This window comes from Anolis carolinensis, unplaced genomic scaffold, assembly GCF_035594765.1.
Source record: "Anolis carolinensis isolate JA03-04 unplaced genomic scaffold, rAnoCar3.1.pri scaffold_13, whole genome shotgun sequence".
NCBI classification, from domain to species: Eukaryota; Metazoa; Chordata; class Lepidosauria; order Squamata; family Dactyloidae; genus Anolis; species Anolis carolinensis.
In genome coordinates, this window is record NW_026943824.1 from 7,467,123 (window position 1) to 7,491,367 (window position 24,245).

The following is a 24,245-nucleotide window of genomic DNA, read 5'->3' on the forward strand; positions in this document are numbered from 1 at the left end:
CATCTACTCCAACCCCCTTCAGCCAGGAAGAAAGGCACAGACAAAGCCCTCTCAACAGATGGCCAGGCAGCCTCTAAAAGCCTTCAGAGAAGGAGGCTCCATTAGAAGAGGCCCCCAAAGGGCATCCAGTCCAAACCCTTTTTCCAAGCAGGGAGACACAGTCAAAGCCCTCCCAACAGATGGTCACCTAGCCTATTTAAAAGCCTCCAGAGAAGGAGATGTTATTGGAAGGGGCTCCCAGAGGGCATCTACTCCAACCCCCTTCAGCCAGGAAGAAAGGCACAGACAAAGCCCTCTCAACAGATGGCCAGGCAGCCTCTAAAAGCCTTCAGAGAAGGAGGCTCCATTAGAAGAGGCCCCCAAAGGGCATCCAGTCCAAACCCTTTTTCCACGCAGGGAGACACAGTCAAAGCCCTCCCAACAGATGGTCACTTAGCCTTCAGAGAAGCAGGGTCCATTAAAAGAGGCTCCCAAAGGGCATCCAGTCCAACCCCTTTCAGCCAGGCAGGAAGGCACAGTCAAAGCCCTCCCAACAAGGGCATCTACTCCAACCCCCTTCAGCCAGGAAGGAAGACACAGACAAAGCCCTCCCAACAGATGGCCATGCAGATGGGACCAGGCTTTCGATCAATAACAACAGCATCAATTATTACCATCCTATATTATTTATTTGCTACATTTATATGCTGCCCTTCTCACTCCGAAGGGGACTCAGAGCGGCTTACAAATTAAATTTACATACAATATTATATTATTAGCATAGTACAATACTGGTAATAAATTACTATATTGTACTGTATCAATATATTGTAATATTATTAGTAATATTACATGTAAAATATAATATATAATTAATATTATTATATTGTATTATTAGTATTATATCATATTACAATATAATATTATGAATATTATAATTCAATTATAATATTCAATTGCAGACCAGTTATCAGACGCGAAATGCGCCAATTGTGTATTTATATGTATATTTTTATCAATGTTTAATGTACAGTAGAGTCTCGCTTATCCAACGTTCTGGATTATCCAACACATTTTTGTAGTCAATGTTTTCAATATATTGTGATATTTTAGTGCTAAATTCGTAAATACAGTAATTACTACATAGCATTACTGTGTATTGAACTACTTTTCCTGTCAAATTTGTTGTCTAACATGATGTTTTGGTGCTTCATTTGTAAAATCATAACCTAATTTGATGTTTAATAGGCTTTTCCTTAATGCCTCCTTATTATCCAACATATTCGCTTATCCAACATTCTGCCGGCCCGTTTATGTTGGATAAGTGAGACTCTACTGTATTTAATTTTAACTGATTGAATTGTCTGTAATATTTTTATATTGTGTTTTATTGTAAGCCGCCCTGAGTCCCCTATGGGTGAGAAGGGCGGCATATAAATATTGTAATAAATAAATAATAATATGCAGCCTCTAAAAGCCTTCAGAGAAGGAGGCTCCATTAGAAGAGGCCCCCAAAGGGCATCCAGTCCAACCACTTCTTCTAAGCAGTAGGACACAGTCAAAGGCCTCCTAACAGATGGCCATCCAGCCTCTGAGCAGGTGTTATCTCCTGCTTCCAGCCATAAGCTCATATACAGCCCTGCACTTGTTCTGCTATAGATATTGGCTATTTCTGTTCCAGCCACCACTCACCCTTCCGAAGGCGGGACTTCCTTCCACTAAACTAATATTTTCACAGCTTTGAGGACAAAGAAGGACACAGTCTTGTCTCTTTCCACGAACAGGAAGCCTGGCCCACTTTGTCACAAGTCCTAAAGAGCAACACAATCACCGGAGCCCTTTGAAAAGGGGTCTCTTCTTTTTCTTTGGTTTTAGAAGAGCTTTGTTTGTCTGAGATCACCTCTTCTGATAAGGACCAAAGCTTGTGTCCTTTTGCAGTTTCAGTTGGCTCAAAAGATATACACTCCCTTGAAACCTCTTAGTTTAAAATATGCATTTAGAGATTTAAAAAAGTCTTCTTTGGAAAATAACAAATGTTGTTTACTTATAAATACTGTAAATAAATACTTACAAACATCTTGTATTAATTCACCATACAGACACATTTCTTATTCAAGTTCAGTTATAGATAGGATGTAGTTCTCTCTGTGTGTTAAGTACACAGGGTATTATTCTTAATCAATAGTCCATAGTCTTTAGATATAGTTGTACAGTAGAGTCTCACTTATCCAACATAAACGGGCTGGCAGAACGTTGGATAAGTGAATATGTTGGATAATAAGGAGGGATTAAGGAAAAGCCCATTAAACATCAAATTAGGTTATGATTTTACAAATTAAGCACCAAAACATCATGTTATACAACAAATTGGACAGAAAAAGTAGTTCAATACGCAGTAATGCTATGTAGTAATTACTGTATTTACGAATTTAGCACCAAAATATCACGATGTTTTGAAAACATTGACTACAAAAATGTGTTGGATAATCCAGAACGTTGGATAAGTGAGACTCTACTGTACTCACTGAAGTCCATAAGTCATATTTCTCTACTGAAGTTCAAACGGCAACATGCATCCACCTCCACTGAGGTGTAAAACAGACTGACAAGTTGGGCCCTCCTTTTTGCTCCAGGATGCGATAAATCAAAGAATTACCGTATATACTCGAGTATAAGCCGACCCGAATATAAGCCGAGGCACCTAATTTTACCCCCAAAAAACTGGGAAAACATTGACTCCAGTATAAGCCGAGATATCAATAAAATTACATTAATTGAGGCCTTAGTAGTTTAAATGTTTTTGAATCTTTACATCAAACTGTAATTTAAGATATGACTGTTCAACTCGGATGAAATCATTATTTTCTTCTTCAATGTAAATATGCTTATATATCCTTTAAATAATAATAGAGTGAAATAATAAGTGTAATAATAATCAGTAGAGTCTCACTTATCCAAGCCTCGCTTATCCAAGTTCCTGGATTATCCAAGCCATTTTTGTAGTCAATGTTTTCAATATATCGTGATATTTTGGTGCTAAATTCGTAAAGACAGTAATTACAACATAACATTACTGCGTATTGAACTGCTTTTTCTGTCAAATGTGTTGTATAACATGATGTTTTGGTGCTTAATTTGTAAAATCATAACCTAATTTGATGTTTTATAGGCTTTTCCTTAATCTCTCCTTATTATCCAACATATTCACTTATCCAACATTCTGCCGGCCCGTTTATATAGGATAAGTGAGACTCTACTGTAATACAAAATACTTGAGCCATTCATCCACAAAACCTTGTACATAAACCTTAGTCCAGACCGAGTCGAAGCCAACGAAACTTATTCTTTGAACGCTTGCTCACATAGCCAGGTCTTCACTTTCTTTCTAAAACTCAAAAGGGATGGAGTATTAATAATACATTAATTATAAATGTATTAATAATAATAAAATAAATGTATTAATGGATTAACAATAATAAAATACACACATTCGCACTTTGGCCCAGACTTGTGTTTTATATTCCTGTTTTTAACGTTTTATCCTGTAAGATTGTCTTTTATGATTGTTTTACCGATATTGTTGATTTATTGTTGTAAACTTGTGTTTTTTGTTTTGTTTTTATATTGTGATGTTTGGGCAAGGCCCCATGTGAGCCGCCCCGAGTCCCTTCGGGGAGATGGGGCGGGGTACAAGAATAAAATTATTATTATTGTTATTATTATTATTATTATTATTATTATTATTATTACTAGCTGTGCCCGGCCACGCGTTGCTGTGGCGTTGTCTAGTGGTGTTGGTGAGAACTTGCTGAGGTAGTGGTGGTATTGAATGTCTGTTGTATGGTTGTCCTTATGTTTAATATGCATTTGGTTGTTTGTGTACTGTGAAAGTGGTGAGGATAGAGGGGGTTTATGTCCCTGTGTAGTATTGTATAGTATTTATATGTTGTCCATGTGTTGTGAATGCTTGGATTGTGTCCTGCTGCATAGTAGAAAGGGTTGGGCTGGATGGCCCTTAGGGGTCTCTCCAAACTCTTGTGCCTGTCCCCTGGGCTGAGTAGGTTGCTAGGAGACCAAGTGGGCGGAACTTAGCCTTGTAACTGGCAGCAATTGGATAAAAACAATTATTCCTCTCCCTCTAATTAGGACTTTATTTTTCTTTTCTTTTTGTTGTATCAACCTAGAGCCATGGATGATGGGTTGTATTGTCAAATGTCAAGGTTGGGGGGGCCTGTAGTTTTGTTGTTTTGTCCGCTGCCCTGATGCCATCACTCTTTTATATATATAGATTATAAAATAGAGTAAAATAAATGTAAAAGTAAAAACAATAATAGAGTAAAATAATAAATGTAACAATACCAATAATAGAGAAAAATAATAAATATACCATATATACTTGAGTATAAGCCGACCTGAATATAAGCCCACCAGGACCCTCACCCGAGTATAAGCCAAGGAGGTTTTTTTTTTCAGTCCTAAAAAAGGGCTGAAAAACTAGGCTTATACTGGAGTATATACAGTAAATGATCTCCTTGACTCACAGAGCGCTTTGTGTGTCCCTTCTTTCCCAGGTGGCCCTGTCCACGTTTGCTGTCTACGTCTCAGTCTCGGAGAAGAACGTGCTGGACGCCCAGAAGGCCTTTGTCTCGCTGGCCCTCTTCAACATCCTCCGCTTCCCGCTCAACATCCTCCCGATGGTCATCAGCAGCATCGTGCAAGTAGGACCTTGTTTTCTCCCAGCGGAAGGATTTATCCCATAAAGGATAGGCAGACCGAGGTCCAATACACTTGCCCTCGGCCCGGTGCTGTTCAACACCTTTATTAATGCCTTGGATGAATGGTTTAGAGCAGGGGTCCTCAAACTTTTAAAGCAGAGGTCCAGTCCAAAATCCTTCAGACTGTTAAGGGACCGAATTATCATTTGGAAAAAAATCCTATGCACACTGCACATATCTTATTTGTATTGCAAAACAACAACAATAACAATGAAAGAACAATATAATATTTAAAAATCAAAACCATTTTAACCAACATAAACCTATCAGGATTTCAATAGGAAGTGTGGGCCTGCTTCTGGCCAATGAGATAGTCAGGTTAATTAGGATTGTTGTTGTGTGCCTTTAAGTCATTTCAGTCTCTGGGTGAGCTTAAGTCTTAAACTATTTATTTATTCATTTATTATATCCCGCCCTTCTCATCCCGAAGGGGACTCAGAGCAGCTGTATGTACATGCAATATATTATATTATTAGCATAGCACAATATCTATATATATAAAAGGGTAATGAAATTTCGGCCTAGGACAAAACAACAAAACTACACATCCCAGAAACACTAAACTTGACAGCACAACCCCTCATCCATGCCTCTATGTTCATACAACAAAAAGAAAACAAAAATAAAATCCTAATTAGAGGGAGAGGAATAATTGTTTTTATCCAATTGCTGCCAGTTAGAAGGCTAAGGTCTGCCCACTTGGTCTCCTAGCAACCCACTCAGCCCAGGGGACAGGCAGAGTTAGGCCTCACTTAGGCCTCTTCCACACTGCCTATAAAATACAGATTATCGGATTTGAACTGGATTATATGGCAGTGTAGACTCAAGGCCCTTCCACACAGCTATATAAACCATTTATAATTTTATATTATCTGCTTTGAACTGTATTATCTTGACTCCACACTGCCATATAATCCACTTCAGTGTACAGTCGGACACAACTGGAGTTAATGTCAGGAAAAAACCTTTACCTTAACTACCACCAATTCCTTGATACTTTATTTCCCATACCACCAGACTTCGCCACAGCAACGCGTGGCTGAGCACAGCTACTTAGCATTATATATTACTATATTGAACGATACCACTATACTGTAATTTATTTATTTATTTATTTCCAACATTTCTATCCCGCCCTTCTCCCCCGAAGGGACTCAAGGCGGCGTACAATTGGCAAGAATTCGATGCCGACACATTATTGAAAACGAACAGCATACAAAATCTATTACAAACAGTTAAATACAGTATAAAATATAAAACATATGCTTAAAATCCGTTCATCCAATATCCTCGTACTTTATCCATTATAATATCATATGTAATATATAACATATAATTAATATTATTATATGGTATTATTATTAGTATTATATTGTATAAAATGATAATATTATTATCAATATCATATGTATATATAATATATTATTAAAACTGATATAAAATATTATATTATAAATGAGGGCGGGGGCCAGGTAAATGACCTTGGAGGGCCGCATCCGGCCCCCGGGCCTTAGTTTGGGGATCCCTGGTTTAGAGGGCCTCCCGTGGGTGCTTTGGTTGTGCTTTTCTTACCTGGCCGGTGGGCTTAATACGGCAGGGGGCAAGGAATCAGCAATGTAATGGCCCTTCTATTGCTTCCGTCCTTTAGGCCAGTGTGTCCCTGAAGCGCCTCCGCATCTTCCTGTCCCACGAAGAGCTGGACCCGGACAGCATCGTCAGAGGATCCGCCAAAGACAGTAAGTTGGGGAAGCTTTGAAACACATTGTGTTTAGGTTTAATTTATTGATGTTAGACTTTAAATTGATGTGCGGTTTTAATGTTATTTTTATATGTGGGGTTTCTCTGGGATTTTTATGTCAGTATTTGTTTGTTTATGAATTTTTGCCATTTATGTTGGAATCCTCCCTGAGTCCCCTCGGGGAGATAGGGCGGAATACAAACAAAGATTATTATTATTATTATTATTATTATTATTATTATTATTATTATTATTATTGTTGTTGTATGACACAGCAATCAAGATAGATATGCTGGATTTTGTATCACAAAATCACAAGTCAAACACTTCCCAAGTGTCTAGGACTGTGTGATGTATTATTATTATTATTATTATTATTATTATTATTATTGTATGACACAGCAATCAAGATAGATATGCTGGATTTCGTATCACAAAATCACAAGTCAAACACTTCCCAAGTGTCTAGGACTGTGTGATGTATTATTATTATTATTATTATTATTATTATTATTATTATTATTATTATTGTATGACACAGCAATCAAGAAAGATATGCTGGATTTTGTATCACAAAATCACAAGTCGAACACTTCCCAAGTGTCTAGGACTGTGTGATGTATTATTATTATTATTATTATTATTATTATTATTATTATTATTGTATGACACAGCAAACAAGATAGATATGCTGGATTTTGTATCACAAAATCACAAGTCAAACACTTCCCAAGTGTCTAGGACTGTGTGATATATTATTATTATTATTATTATTATTATTATTATTATTATTATTATTATTATTATTGTATGACACAGCAATCAAGATAGATATGCTGGATTTTGTATCATAAAATCACAAGTCGAACACTTCCCAAGTGTCTAGGACAGTGTGATGTATTATTATTATTATTATTATTATTATTATTATTATTATTATTATTATTATTGTATGACACAGCAAACAAGATAGATATGCTGGATTTTGTATCACAAAATCACAAGTCAAACACTTCCCAAGTGTCTAGGACTGTGTGATATATTATTATTATTATTATTATTATTATTATTATTATTATTATTATTATTATTATTGTATGACACAGCAATCAAGAAAGATATGCTGGATTTTGTATCACAAAATCACAAGTCGAACACTTCCCAAGTGTCTAGGACTGTGTGATGTATTATTATTATTATTATTATTATTATTATTGTATGACACAGCAAACAAGATAGATATGCTGGATTTCGTATCACAAAATCACAAGTCGAACACTTCCCAAGTGTCTAGGACAGTGTGATGTACTTTAGGATGATGCGTGCAGATCCCAGTAGGGTGGCCTTTTGTAGCTGGCAGATCGTAATTTTGTCAATGTCTTTTGTTTCCAAATGCCGACTGAGATCTTTTGGCACATGTGCCAATCACCTGCACTGGTTTCTGCCAGAGCCTTTGCAGTTCAATCTTGAGGTCCTGATAGCGGCTGAGTTTTTCTTGTTGTTTTTCTTCAATGCGACTGTCACCTGGGATGGCGACATCAATGATCCAAACCTTTTTCTTTTCCACAACTGTGATGTCTGGTGTGTTGTGTTCCAGAACCTTGTCAGTCTGGATTCGGAAGTCCCACAGTATCTTTGCATGTTCATTTTCCAATACTTTTGCAGGTTTGTGATCCCACCAGTTCTTTACTGCTGGGAGGTGGTACTTGAGGCATAAGTTCCAATGAATCATTTGGGCCACATAGTTGTGCCTCTGTTTGTAGTCTGTCTGTGCGATTTTCTTACAGCAGCTGAGGATATTATTATTATTATTATTATTATTATTATTATTATTATTATGTTGCTTTCCCTCTAAAATTAGGACTTTGGTGTCATTTCCTTCAAGGCCTGAATACCCTCAAGGCTCTAGGTTCCGTCTACATTGTAGAATCAATGCAGTTCAGCACCACTTTGACTGCTGTGGGATGATGGGAGCTGAAGTTTTAAGGGTCGTCAGCACTATTGTGTAGAGAAGGCCAAAAACCTAATAATAATAATAACAACAACAACAACAGCAAGTGTTTTTTACTTGTGTCTCTTTGTGGTTCAAGGCCGGTAACATCATTATTATTATTATTATTATTATTATTATTATTATTGTGTAGGGAAAGCCAAAGACCTAATAATAATAATAATAATAATAATAATAATAATAATAATAATAACAACAACAACAACAACAACAACAACAACAACAACAACAACAGCAAGTGTTTTTTACTTGTATCTCCTTGTGGCTCAAGGCTGGTAACATTATTATTATTATTATTGTTATTATTATTATTATTGTGTAGGGAAGGCCAAAGACCTAATAATAATAATAACAACAAGTGTTTTTTACTTGTGTCTCCTTGTGGCTCAAGGCCGGTAACATTATTATTATTATTATTATTATTATTATTATTGTGTAGGGAAGGCCAAAGACCTAATAATAATAACAACAACAACAACTGTTTTTTACTTGTGTCTCCTTGTGGCTCAAGGCCAGTAACATAATAATAATAATAATAATAATAATAATAATAATAATAATAATAATAATAATAATTGTGTTGGGAAGGCCAATGGTGATGATGATGATGATGATGTTCCGTCTCGGTTTATCTGATTTCTTATGACTTCTTTGAACCTCTTTTTCTAGCAAACGGCAACAGCATCACAGTGAGGAATGCGACCTTTAGCTGGTCAAGAAGCGACCTTCCATGTTTGAACAAGTAAGAATGGTCCATCCCTTCCCTTGAAAAGCCAGCTCTTCTCATTCTAAATCCAGCATCCTCTTCAAATCCAAAAAACTTCCACATCATTCATATTTATTTATTTATTTATTTACTACATTAATATGCCGCCCTTCTCACCCCAAAGGGGACTCAGAGCAGCTTACAAATTCCATTCACATACAATACATTATACTGTTAGCATAGTACAATACTAGCATTAAATTACTATATTGTACTATATCATTACATTGTAATATTATTAGTAATATTACATATAATATATAATTTATAATTAATATTATTAAATTGTATTATTATCAGTATTATATTGTAATACATTATAATATTATCAATATTATATGTATATACAATAATAATGATAATAATATATTATATGTATATACTGATAATATATTATATGTATATACAATATATTAGGAGCCCCAGTGGTGAAGTGTGTTAAAGTGCTGAGCTGCTGAACTTGCAGACCGAAAGGTCCCAGGTTCTAAATCCGGGGAGCGGAGTGAGCGCCCGCTGTTGCTCCAGCTTCTGCCAACCTAGCAGTTCGAAAATATGCCAATGTAAGTAGATCAATAGATACCGCTCCAGCGGGAAGGTAACGGCGCCCCATGCAGTCATGCCGGCCACGTGACCTTGGAGGTGTCTACGGACAACGCCGGCTCTTCGGCTCAGAAATGGAGATGAGCACCAACCCCCAGTCAGACATGATTGGACTTAACGTCAGGGGAAACCTTTACCTTTTTTATACAATATATTATATTATTATATTTTATTATAAATTAAGTTGTATATTATATACCATATACATATATATAAGGGTAATGAAATTTCGGCCTAGGACAAAACAACAAAACTACACATCCCAGAAACACTAAACTTGGCAGCACAACCCCTCATCCATGCCTCTACGTTCATACAACAAAAAGAAAACAAAAATAAAATCCTAATTAAAGGGATAAGAATAATAGTTTTTATCCAATTGCTGCCTGTTAGAAGGCTAAGCTCCGCCCACTTGGTCTCCTAGCAACCCACTCAGCCCAGGGGACAGGCAGAGGTAGGCCTCACTTAGGCCTCTTCCACACTGCCTATAAAATACAGATTAGAAGATTTGGATTAAAGTTATGTGCGATTTTCTTACAGCAGTGAGAGCTGTTCGACAGTGGAACTCTCTCCCCCGGGCCGTGGTAGAGGCTCCTTCTTTGGAGGCTTTTAAGCAGAGGCTGGATGGCCATCTGTCGGGGGTGCTTTGAATGCGGGCGTCCTGCTTCTTAGCAGGGGGTTGTACTGGATGGCCCATGAGGTCTCTTCCAACTCTACTATTCTATGATTCTATGATATGGCAGTGTAGACTCAAGGCCCTTCCACACAGCTATATAACCCATTTATAATCTTATATTATCTGCTTTGAAATATCACAATGAATTTAAAACACTGACTACAAAAACATTGACTACTAAAAGGCAGACTGTGCTGGATAATCCAGAACATTGGATAAGTGAATGTTGAATAAGTGAGATTTTACTCTACAGGGGAAAACCTTTACCCTTTACCTTCACTACCACCAATTCCTCAATACTTTATATCCCATACCACCAGACTTCGCCACAGCAACGCGTGGCCGGGTATAGCTAGTATATATATATATACTAGCTGTGCCCGGCCACGCGTTGCTGTGGCGTTGTCTGGTGGTGTTGGTGAGAAATTGTTGAGGTAGTGGTGGTATTGAATGTCTGTTGTATGGCTGTCTCTATGTTTAGTATGCACACTGAAGTGGATTATATGGCAGTGTGGAGTCAAGATAATCCAGTTCAAAGCAGATAATATAAGATTCTAAATGGGTTATATAGCTGTTTGGAAGGGCCTTGAGTCTACACTGCCATATAATCCAGTTAAAATCTGATAATCTATGGAAGAGGCCTAAGTGAGGCCTAACTGTGCCTGTCCCCTGGGCTGAGTAGGTTGCTAGGAGACCGAGTGGGTGGAGCTTCAAACTGGCAGCAATTGGATAAAAACTATTATTCCTCTCCCTGTAATTAGGACTTTATTTTTCTTTTCTTTTTTGTTGTTGTATCAACCTAGAGCCGTGGATGATGGGTTGTGTTGTCAAATTTCGAGGTTGGGGCCCCTGTAGTTTTGTTGTTTTGTCCGCTGCCCTGATGCCATCACTCTTTTATATATATAGATATGTATATACAATATATTATATGATTATATATTATTATAAATTAAGTTGTATATTATATACTATATATTTATTAGCATAGTAACATGTTATGCCAATTATACATGCACACACACATATATAACTAGCATAGCATGTTGTGTGTGTGTTTGTGTGTGTGTGATAGAATGAATGAATGAAATATGGAAGCATGACTATCCAGAGCAGGGGTCCCCAAACGTTTGAAGCAGAGGGCTGGTCCACAATCCTTCAGACTGTTGAGGGGCCGAATTATCATTTGAAAAAAACCAAAACAAATTCCTATGCATACTGCACATGTCTTATTTGTAGTGCAACAACAACAACAACGAAAAAACAACACAATATTTAAAAATGAAAACAATTTTAACCAACATCAACCTATCAGGATTTCGATGGAAAGTGTGGGCCTGCTACTGGCCAGTGAGATAGTCAAGTTAATTAGGATTGTTGTTGTTGTGTGCCTTCAAGTCATTTCAGACTTTGGCCGAGCCTAAGTCTAAAATTAATTATTTATTTACTGCATTTATTTACTACATTTATATCCCACCCTTCTCATCCCGAAGGGGACTCAGAGCAGCTGTATGTACATACAATAAATATATTATATTATTAGCATAACAATATTAGCATTATATATTACTATATTGAACTATACCACTATACTATTATATAATATGTAATTAATATTATTATATGGTATTACTATTAGTATTATATTGTATAACATAATATTATTATCAATATTATATGTATATACAATATATTATATTATTAAAACTGATATAAAAATATTATATTATAAAACTGAGGGTGGGGGCCAGGTAAATGACCTTGGAGGGCCGCATCCGGCCCCCGGGCCTTAGTTTGGGGACCCCTGATCCAGAGGATTCAGGGAAATGATTAATCCAAAAGCAAAAGCCAGTAGCTCCTTTGCAACAGTTATTGGCAGGAAAGGAAAGGCAATTAGTTCCAAGGCCTTGGTTAAAACGTGACCCTCTGGCTGTGAGTGCTGCTGCTAAACTGGTTTCCTGGAAGATTTCAGCTCCCTTCTTAACTGAGTAGTTTGCAAGTCAGATTTTTGTAACTCTGGGACTTCCCGTATATATCCCATAGAATTGCCAATTCCTGCCTCCCGCTTTATATTGCTCTCGTTCCAGCATCAACTTTGCGGTCCCGGAGCACCGCTTGGTGGCCGTGGTGGGGCAGGTCGGTTGCGGGAAATCCTCCTTGCTGTCGGCGCTTCTGGGGGAGATGGAGAAGCGAGAGGGACTCGTCTCCCTCAAGGTAAGGTCCTAGAGCAGGACAGATGGGGAGAACGAAGTTGGGAAACTGGCCGACTCCGGGGCAGGCAGAACGGGTTGTGGCCAGAGAGTCTCCGCTTGCAGAGATGCCGACAGAGACTCTTCCTTCAGGGCTGGTGTCTGTCCTTTGTGTCTCGGCAGGGATCCGTTGCTTACGTCCCGCAGCAGGCCTGGATCCAGAATGCCACTCTGAAGGAGAACATTCTGTTTGGGAGAGAAGCCCGGGAGCGGCAATACAACTGCGTGGTCGAGGCCTGCGCTCTTCTGCCAGACCTGGAGGTCCTTCCTTCGGGCGACCAGACTGAGATCGGGGAGAAGGTGAGGGAGGATTCCTCCTCTTTGGAGCTGACACCTTTGCCTTTCTCTGTAATATTAGAACATTAGAGACAGGAACACAAACATTTTATTTATTTATTTGTTTGTTTGTTTGTTTACAGTATTTATATTCCGCCCTTCTCACCCCGAAGGGGACTCAGGGCGGATCACATTGCACACATAAAGGTAAACATTCAATGCCATAACATAGAACAGAGACAAGACGCAGGCATGGGCTGGCCTCGAACTCATGACCTCTTGCTCAGAGTGATTTGTTGCAGCTAGCTTGCTTTCCAGCCTGCACCACAGCCCGGCCCATACAGAAGTCCATCATACATATTCTATATGATATGCTCTGATCAGCTTCAGATTCAAAATGAGATTCTTTGTTTTTCAGATCAAAGATGATGTTTTAAAAGATGCTTTAGGATGTTTTAAAGATGTTTTTAAAGATGTTTTTAAGATGTTCTTTAAATTGTTGATTTTAGCCGGTTCTTGTAAGCCGCTCCGAGCCCTAGGGGAGTGGCGGCATATAAATTTGAAAAATAAATAAATAAATAAATAAAATACTACATGTGTACCAATATATGTACCTAAGGCATGTGCTATCTTGACATAACCTATGCATTTCTTATGTCAAATTACTGGTGTATAGTTTAGTAAGATTATTTTATTTCTTTGTATACCTTCCAATATAGCTTGCAGCACCATCTTATACATAGTGGTTTTCTTATAAGTACCTGCTTCCAAAATACATTAACAATAAGAAACAAGTTTTCAGAAGCTATGCATTTATTTGCTGCTGAAAATAGCTCATTGGTCAAATATTATAATGTTAACCCCCACTTCAAAATAACCCCATAAAGCCTTTTGTACTATTTTGTTGCCTATTTGTTTGAAACCTTGCAACTTAATAGAATGGGTGAAAATGTAAAGTCAGTGAACATAAAGCCGCTGAAGTAATTACTGACTCAGAGGAAGCCCGTAAAGCACTGGACTACAACGGTATGCATAATCATTGCATTTTAAAGGTGAAAGATTTATGATATGGTAATGCCACAATAAATTGAAGCCACATTCTAACCTTGATTTCTATAAAAATTCAAGTATATTTAAATACACAATGCTACCGAATCAAAATATAATTAAGGTTATTCATTACACTAGATGGCCTCTGATTTCTACTCCTTTCTGAATTATTTATGTTACTTAATTTTTTTAAAAATGGTACAAAACAGTTGCTACCATATTGTTCAAGACAGAACATGAGGTAATATACAGTTTATACTCTCCCATTTTCTCCAATAACCCCCTTTCTCCCCTTTCCTTGCAGGGTGTGAACCTCTCCGGAGGCCAGAAGCAGAGGGTCAGCCTCGCTCGGGCCGTCTATTCAGATGCCGATATCTACCTGATGGACGATCCTTTGTCGGCCGTAGACGCTCATGTCGGGAGGCACATTTTCGAGAAGGTCATTGGACCGAAGGGGATCCTGAAGAAGAAGGTGAGGGGGGCCAGCTTGTTTCTGCTAGCTCCCATAATGCGGGAATGGCAAAATCCAATTCTCACGGGGACTGAAAGTGAGGTGGCATCTTCTGAACAAAGGCACAGACAGCAAAACAAACATTACAAGGGTATTAACTCTTTCCTGTACTATTGGACTGGATGGCCCTTTGAGTCTCTTCCAACTGTAGGATTCTGTGGTTCTATATTGCTGTTACTATTATTATTATTATTTTATTTTATGACACAGCAAACAAGATAGATATGCTGGATTTCGTATCACAAAATCACAAGTCGAACACTTCCCAAGTGTCTAGGACTGTGTGATGTATTTTCAGATGATGCGCACAGATCCCAGTCGGGTGGCCTTTTGCAGTTGGCAGATCATAATTTTGTCAATGACTGTTGTTTCTAAATGCCGGCTGAGATCTATTGGCATGGCACCCATGATCACCACCGGGACCACCTGCACTGGTTTCTGCCAGTCTTTGAAGCTCAATCTTGAGGTCCTGATAGCGGCTGAGTTTTTCCTGTTGTTTTTCGTCAATGCGACTGTCACCTGGGATGGCGACATCAATGATCCAAACCTTTTTCTTTTCCACAACTGTGATGTCTGGTGTGTTGTGTTCCAGAACTTTGTCAGTCTGGATTCGGAAGTTCCACAGTATCTTTGCGTGCTCATTTTCCAATACGTTTGCAGGTTTGTGGTCCCACCAGGTCTTTGCTGCTGGGAGGTGGTACTTGAGGCATAAGTTCCAATGGATCATTTGGGCCACATAGTTGTTCCTCTGTCTGTGCAATTTTCTTACAGCAGCTGAGGATATGATCCATGGTTTCGTCAGCTTTCTTGCACAGTCTGCATTTTGGGTCATCAGCTGATTTTTCGATCTTAGCCTTAACTGCATTTGTCCTGATGGCTTGCTCCTGGGCTGCAAGGATCAGGCCTTCTGTCTCCTTCTTCAGGGTCCCATTCGTGAGCCAGAGCCAGGTCTTCTCCTTATCAGCATTTCCTTCAATTTTGTCAAGGAACTTTCCATGCAATGTTTTGTTCTGCCAGCTGTCAGCTCTAGTTTGTAGTGCGGTTTTCTTGTACTGATTTTTTTGTCTGCTGTGCTTTGAGAAGTTTCTGATTTTTGACTTCAATCAAAGCAGGTTCTTCACTTTGCTTTACATATTCTTTACTTATCATTATTATTATTATTATTATTAACAGGACTTGGAAAAGAAGGTCAGCTTGACCTCTTCCAAGTAGGAGGCAGGCAAAGCCCTCCCAAGCCCTCCACAGCCACTCAACCAAACCCACCAAGTGTCCTCCTGCTGTGTCCTCTAAAGCGCACTGTCTCTCTCAGCCTCATGGGTTTCCCGACCTTCTCCTTCCAGACCCGGATCCTGGTGACGCACGGGGTCAGTTACCTGCCGGTGGTGGACACCATTATCGTGCTGTCGGAGGGCAAGGTCTCGGAGATGGGCTCCTACCAGGAGCTGCTCCAGCGGGACGGGGCCTTCGCGGAGTTCCTGCGGACCTTCGCAAGTGCAGAGCAGACCCGGGAGAGCGATGGTGAGTTTCTCTGATGCTCGAGAAAGACAGTGCCAGGCCTGCCTTTCCCTCCCTTTCCCCAATCTGATGCGCATTGGATGTGTTTGCCTTTTTTTTTTTTTTTTTTAGAAGATAGGTGTCTTTATTCATATAAATCTGCTCTTTAAAAAGTTACATGTATTTGATTTATAAAGGTACAGTTCAAAAACCATTGAAAAGAAAAGCTTTGGCATGCATTCAAGAGTAAGGCATTTTGAATTTCAAAGACTTCCGGCACAACCCGGGCAAAACCAAATTTAAGAAACAAGGCATTTGAGTGAGGAAAATCAAGCATAAGATAGCCATTAAAATGAGTGGGGATTTCTTTGTGGATAAAGGGAGCATGGTCCAGCCAACTGTCAAAGTGGAATCTTCATTCAGTTTTGGGCAAGTTCTTACTAAGTGAATGAAACTTATACAATAAAGTTTATTTATTTATTTATTTGTACAATAAAGTTTAATATTAAATATTTAATTTAATATTTAATATTAAATATTTAATTTAATATTTAATATTAAATATTTAATTTAATATTTAATATTTTTAAAATATAAAGGATGTGTTTGCCTTTTTGATGCAGGCGCAAACAGTCCGGCCGCCAAGGAGGAAAAACACCTCGAAAACGGAATCCTTGCCAACGACGGACCCGGGAATCCCCTGCACAGGTAGGCCTTTCCTTGCTCTCCCAGCATTTGCCCATATGGACTCCAGTCTAAGGCTCATTTCAATATTTAAAACCCTGAAACTAAAAAAAAAAATGTATTTATTGACGAATATGATCCAAAAGTGCCCTCTTTGCCATTTGGCCTTTGTGATTGCTGCCTGTTTAGGATTCATTCTTTAAAAACAAAAATGTGAGAGCACTGAAGCTTCCAAAGAAAACCTTGGGGTGCATCTATGCTGCAGAATGAATGCACTTAACTATTTACTGTATTTATACTGTATTTTTACCTGTATTTATGTATACGCTTCTTCCAGCATAATTTAGACAGTCCACCCCCTCCTGATGATTTCGACATAATTAGCACTTTGGCCCAGGTTTCTCCTGATTTTATCTAGATTTTACCTTTTGTCCTTATATGTGAATTTTTATGACTGGTTTTCATTGTTTTTAATCTGTTTTATCCTGTTATTTTATTGTTGTTGATTGGACTTGGCCCCATGTAAGCCGCCCCAAGTCCCTTCAGGGAGATGGGGCGGGGTATAAGAATAAAATTATTATTATTATTATTATTATTATTATTATTATTATTATTATTATGTATCAGATTTTGATTGTATATGCGGCATTGAATACTACCATGTTGTAAGCAGCTCTGAGTCCCCCTTGAGATGAGAGAGAACGGGATATAAATATAAATCTAGTAGTAGTAGTACAGTAGAGTCTCACTTATCCAAGACTAGCCTATCCAAGGTTCTGGATTATCCAAGGCATTTTTGTAGTCAATGTTTTCAATATACAGTATCATGATATTTTGGTGCTAAATTCATAAATACAGTAATTACAACATAACATTACTACGTTTTGAAGTACTTTTTCTGTCAAATTTGTTGTATAACATGATGTTTTGGTGCTTAATTTGTAAAATCATAACCTAATTTGATGTTTAATAGGCTTTTCCTTAATCCCTCCTTATTATCCAAGATATTCGCTTATCCAACGTTCTGCCGGCCCATTTAGCTTGGATAAGTGAGACTCTACTGTAGTAGTAGTAGTAGTAGTAGTAGTAGTAATATACTTTATTACTGCTACATTTTATTTGTTATCTTGAGTTTACAACTTATAATGCTCACTTTAGCTTATCTATTACTGTAACCTCACTGGTTTTAATTCTATGTTTTATTAAGCATGTTTTTATTTCATAGGTTAATGTTTAGATTTTATAATTGGTACATGTTTTGTCTATTGATATATTGTATACTGTTATTGTTTTTATTTGATATTTCTGTGAGCTGCCCCGAGTCCCCTTAGGAGGAGATGGAGGCGGGATATAAATAAACTTCTTCTTCTTCTTCTTCTTCTTATTATTATTATTATTATTATTATTATTATTATCCATTTTATCTCCCCAAGGGAACTCAGAGTGGATTACAGAATACATACAAGGCAAAAATTCAATGCATTCACATTATTTATTAGTAAATAAATAAATAATAAAGGAGGGTGATGCCTCTCCAATCTACAAATCAATGCAATTAAATGAAAGATGGCTTCCCTCAAAGAGCTCCTGAAGCAGCTTCTCCTTTGGCTTTTTGCTGAGCACTAAGATGACCGTATGACGGGAATCTAATACACACCTTCATTTTGGGAAGGTAATGTAGTCCAAAAACGTGAGCGTTAGATTCAAATCTATTGGTTTCTCAGTTATCTATAACAAGGGAGGTTCAAGTAGAGTGCAAAGATGTCACCACTGCCACCAAATTTGCAAAGATGTCAGGAAGGGGGAGAAATCTTTTTAAAATCCCACCTCTGACACCAATTGCGGAGATGTGGAGGAGTTTCTATTAATTAATTATATTTATATTATTGTTATATATTTTATATCTGCTGCCACCAGTTATTAAAGATGTTTTATTTAAAAGCTGCCACCAGATGTAAAGATGTTTATAATGCGGCCACCAGATGTTAAGGGGATTATCAACTCTTGCCACCACTATTGGAAGATGTAGCCACTGGCTACTTAGAGACGAGGCTTTTTAAATTTAGTTTTTCTTCCTGGTAATATAGATGACAAAAGAAAGAACAGTAATACGTTTATTCAGGCATAAGCTTAATGGTTACAGTAACTTCTTTAGAGGCACTTAGATTAACAGTTGCAAAGCTATATTGAGATGTTTCAAACTTTAAAATACCACTTCTTCCTCTACTGCTTTAACCTGCAGTCACCCTGTGAATTTCAATCACAGACTATCTGTTCCTTATCTGGGAACAGACTACCTTAAAATAAGCCATCAAACTTATTTTAAACTGACTCAAAATCAAACATTTGAGCCACCCTGATCCCTTCACTGAGGATCAGTCTTAACTGCACCTCCTCAGGGCTCTTTTTCAAACCTGCACTTTTCCACTGAAACGACAGTTGGCTCCCCCCCACTTCTCCATGGCAACCAACTCATGGGTGCAGAGTAACTGAAATATTGACCCTTTTAAAACACAACTAAACATGGCATCTGTAAACTGAAAAAAATTACACTTCATTACATAGAGCTTCCCTAAGGTTCAAAAAGAGAAGCCCTTGTGTGTGTTTTTATTTTATTCCTCGTTTAAAAAACCAAAGGCAGCTCAGCAACTCCTCCACGTTCAGCGGTGAAGCGGGGAAGACCCTTTCGCAAAACAGCACGACCGAACTGCAGAAAGCCCCGGCGGCGGCAGCAACGGAGAAGAGCGCCTGGAAGCTCACGGAGGCCGATACGGCCAAAACCGGGAAGGTGAGGCCTCTCCTAGACAAAGGGAATTGTGTAGTTTCTGAAAAAGTTGCCAATAATGCAGTACAAAGAATAATTAAGAAATATGTGCAATAAAAAAGATGCCATAACATTATGTAAGACCATTTTTGTTCCTGGGTTTTAAATATAATTTCCTCATTGGTTCTCTCCTTAAAACATAGAAAACGTTTATTAAACTGCAAAAACTTTTGCAGTAGTTTTTCAGTGAATATCTCGTAGAGTCTCTACCAATTTAAAAAAAACAATGAAGTCTCTGGAGTAAGTTCTTTCAAAGTAAGGACCGCACAGTGAAACAGGAAATAACACTTTCCAACCAGGAACAGAAACATTTTCACGTTTTGTTGCATCGTGTAATCCAACCCAAGAGCCATGCTGAGAAAACATTAAAGAGAACGGTCTCCACTCCCCGCTGTGTTTGTGTCAACAGCGAGCAGCTTGCCTTCCTTGGCGACTCCTGGAAAGTCTGGAGCAGAGGCTTCTGGCCCTGGACCAAGTTTCCACTCCAAAACGCAAGGCTGTGTTAATCCCCTTTTTAGTTTAAAAGGGCAGCAGCATGTGTTTGCCTTTCCCTGCAGAGACACAGCAGCGGAATCCGGCAGGCCTTGCTTTCGCTCCCAAAACATCGTTCTCTTTCTCAGTTATTATTATTATTGCGTTAAACAGAGACTGGGTGGCCATCTGTTGGGAGGGATCGGATTGTGTCTTTATGGCACAATGAGGTTGGGACTGGATGGCCCTTGAGATCTCTTCCAACTCTAGGATTTGATGGTTCTATATTATTATTATTAAGCAGGGGTTGGGTGGCCATCTGTCAGGAGGCAGAAGGCAGTTGGGACTGGATTGCCCTTGAGATCTCTTCCAACTCCAGGATTTGATGGTTCTATATTATTATTATTATTATTATTATTATTATTATTATTATTATTATTATTAAGCAGGGTTTGGGTGGCCATCTGTCAGGAGGGATCAGATTGTGTCTTCCTTTATGGCAGAAGATAGTTGGGACTGGATGGCCCTTCCAACTCTAGGATTCAGTGGTTCTATATTATTATTATTATTATTATTATTATTATTATTATTAAGCAAGGGTTGGGTGGCCATCTGTCAGGAGGGATCAGATTGTGTCTTCCTTTATGGCAGAAGGCAGTTGGGACTGGATAGCCCTTGATATCTCTTCCAACCCTAGGATTCGGTGGTTCTCTATTATTATTATTATTATTATTATTATTATTAAGCAGGGGTTGGGTGGCCATCTGTTGAGAGAGATCTGATTGTGTCCTCCTTTATGACACATTGAGGTTGCATTGGATGACCCTTAGCCCCTATTATTATTATGACTATTATTATTATTAATAAGCAGAAACTAGATGTCCATTTGTCAGAAGGGATTGGATAGGGTCTTGAAAGCAAGAAATAAGCGACAAGAATTAAGAACAAGAATGCTAGAGCAAAAAGCAAAAATAGAAAACAATAATGGTTTAAATGTACCCAATAAAAGAAAAAAGTATCTGATTACCTTAAAAAGCGCACATTTGATGTAATCGCCCTTCAAGAATCACATATCTGGCAAAGACACTCCTACTTGATTAACAAACACATTGGAGATGAATTTATTTCATCTTCAATGGACAAAAAAAAGTGTAGCAACTTTAAATACTATATTAATATTTACTAAATTACTAAATACTAAATTAAATTTAGGCCTTCAAAGACGATGACGGAAGGATGATTGGGGTCAAAATAAAAATTAATAATAAAACACTTTTACTCTGCAGTATTTATGTCCCGAATGGCACTAAAACGATGATGATGATGATGATGATGATGATGATGATGATGATGATGATGATGATGACAGTATTATTATCAATCAGGGGCTGGATAGTAATCTGTTGGGAGGGATCGAATTGTTCTTGCTCTATGACACAATGAGGTTGGGCTGACTCCTCTCCTTCCTCCCTCCCACAGGTGAAGCCGAGGGTCTACTGGGAGTACATGAAGGCCACTGGCCTCTGGCTGGCCCTCCTGAGCCTCCTGCTCTTCCTCTGCAACCACGTGGCCTCCCTGGCCTCCAACTACTGGCTCAGTCTGTGGACCGACGACCCCGTTATCAACGGGACCCAGCAGAACACCGACCTCCGCCTGGCCGTCTATGGGGCCCTGGGATTCTCCCAAGGTTGGTTGGTCTCGGTGTCCCCCTTTGTTGCCTCCTCTGCTTGGCGTCCGCACTGCACAATGGATGCAGTTTGAACCGCTGTGTGGCTCAGTGTGGTGGGATCCTGGGGGTTACAGGGAATCATAGAAGAGTCCAAAGGAGTGGTTCCCAAACTTATTTGGCCTGCTGCCCCTTTTCCAGAAAAAATACTACCCAGCGCCCCCTGGAAAGCTTAGAGGGATGGGCGTGGCTCCTCAAGAGGGCAGGGCTGAGCCTCTCCCCTAGTCCAAGATGCAGGGCTGCGAGGGGAGGTGGGCGGGGCCACAAAAGGGCGGCCAGGACTGGGATGGGCGGAGTTACGAGCTCTGAGGCAGGGCTGAGCTTCTATCCCTGTCCTGCAGTGCCTGCCAGGACACAGAGGGCGGGGCTAGAGGAGGGGGCGGGGCCTCTTCCCAAGTGCCTGATGGGGCTGAACCTCTATACCAGTGATTCCCAAAATGGGCACTACTGCCCCCTGGTGGGCACTGGAGCGATCTAGGGGGGCGGTGATGGCACCTATTAGGACATGGGGGCGGGGCCAGAGGAGGGGCGGGGCCTCTTCCCAAGTGCTGGAGACAGGGCTGAGCACCTGAGGCGCCTGTTAGGATACAGGAGGCGGAGCTAGAGGAGTGGGTGTGGCTTCTTCCCAAGAGACTGAGATAGGACTGAGAATCTATACCTCTCCTGAGGCGCTTGTTGGGACACAGAGAGTGGAGCTAGAGCCCGAGACAGGGCTGAGCCTCTATACATCTCCTAAGAGGCCTTTTGGGCCTAAAGGGCGGGGCTAGGGGCAGGGGTGGGGCCTCTTCCCAAGAGCGTGAGACAGGGCTGAGCCTCTATACCTCTCCTGAGAAGCCTTTTAGGACTAAAGGGCGGGGCTAGGGGTGGGGGCGGGGCCTCTTCCCAAGAGCCTCTGTATACCTCCCCTGAGGCGCTTGTTAGAACACGGGGGCGGGGTATAGAGGTTCAGCCCCATCAGGCACTTGGGAAGAGGCCCCGCCCCCTCCTCTAGCCCAACCCCTTGTGTCCTGGCTGGCACCACAGGACAAGGATAGAAGCTCAGCCCTGTCTCAGTGCTCGTAACTCTGCCCATCCCAGTCCTGGCCGCCCATTTATGGCCCTGCCCACCTCCCCTCACAGCCCTGATCTTGGACTAGAGGAGAGGCTCAGCCCCGCCCTCTTGAGCAGGAGCCACGCCCACCCCTCTAAGCCACGCCCCCCTTTCCAGGGGGTGCTGAGTAATATTTTTTCTGGAAAGGGGGCGGTAGGCCAAATACGTTTGGGAACCACTGGTGTAGATGCAACTTTAGACACAGGCTGCCCCCGACTTACAAAGGGCTCTCTTTCTCTCTTTCTTTTGGGTGTCAGGGGTGGCGGTGTTTGGCTACTCGATGGCGGTCTCGGTGGGAGGCCTGCTGGCCTCGCGGCGCCTGCACCTGGGCCTCTTGCACAGCGTTCTGCGCTGCCCCATGGGCTTCTTCGAGCGCACGCCCAGCGGGAACCTGGTCAACCGCTTCTCCAAGGAGATCGACACCATCGACTCCATGATCCCGCAGATCATCAAGATGTTCATGGGCTCCCTCTTCAACGTGGTGGGCGCCTGCGTGGTCATCCTCCTGGCCACCCCGCTGGCTGCCGTCGCCATCCCCCCCTTGGCCCTGGTCTACTTCTTCGTCCAGGTAGGAAGGAGGGCCCCGCCAGTATTGATAACGTCAGGAGAGAATGCTTCTGGAACATGGCCATACAACCCAGTAATTATTTATTTATTTATTTATTTGCAGTATTTATATTCCGCCCTTCTCACCCCGAAGGGGACTCAGGGGGGATCACGTTATATCTATATATATATAAGGGTAATGAAATTTCGGCGTAGAACAAAACAACAAAACTACACATCCCAGAAACACTAAACTTGGCAGCATAACCCCTCATCCATGCCTCTACGTTCATACAACAAAAAGAAAAGAAAAATAAAGTCCTAATTAGAGGGAGAGGAATAATGGTTTTTATCCAATTGCTGCCAGTTAGAAGGCTAAGTTCTGCCCACATGGTCTCCTAGCAACCCACTCAGCCCAGGGGACAGGCACAGTTAGGCCTCACTTAGGCCTCTTCCACAGATTATCTTATTTTAACTGGATTATATGGCAGTGTAGACTCAAGGCCCTTCCACACAGCTATATAACCCATTTATAATGGACTTAATGTCAGGGGAAAACCTTTACTCTTTACCTTAACTACCACCAATTCCTCAATACTTTATTTCCCATACCACCATACTTCGCTACAGCAACGTGTGGCCGGGCACAGCTAGTATGTATATATATATATATAGGGCAAACATTCAATGCCCATACACACATAGAACCCAGACAGAGACAGACACAGAGACAATTTAACCTTCTCCTTAGGGGATGTTCGATTCTGGCCACAGGGGGGAGC

General features: G+C 40.1%; 1 protein-coding gene across 2 annotated transcripts in view; it reads left to right on the plus strand.

The window, feature by feature from the left end:
• Positions 1-24,245, plus strand: part of LOC100559502 (multidrug resistance-associated protein 1) — a 75,700-nt gene that overhangs the window by 38,882 nt on the left and 12,573 nt on the right. For both annotated transcript variants that reach the window (XM_062964594.1, XM_062964595.1), the window contains 11 exons: positions 4,551-4,697; positions 6,403-6,490; positions 9,173-9,245; positions 12,630-12,756; positions 12,915-13,091; positions 14,422-14,589; positions 15,969-16,146; positions 16,746-16,830; positions 19,444-19,594; positions 21,581-21,788; positions 23,175-23,485. In XM_062964594.1, the coding sequence (XP_062820664.1) occupies positions 4,551-4,697; positions 6,403-6,490; positions 9,173-9,245; positions 12,630-12,756; positions 12,915-13,091; positions 14,422-14,589; positions 15,969-16,146; positions 16,746-16,830; positions 19,444-19,594; positions 21,581-21,788; positions 23,175-23,485 (1,713 nt within the window). The remainder of the gene's footprint in view (positions 1-4,550; positions 4,698-6,402; positions 6,491-9,172; positions 9,246-12,629; positions 12,757-12,914; positions 13,092-14,421; positions 14,590-15,968; positions 16,147-16,745; positions 16,831-19,443; positions 19,595-21,580; positions 21,789-23,174; positions 23,486-24,245) is intronic.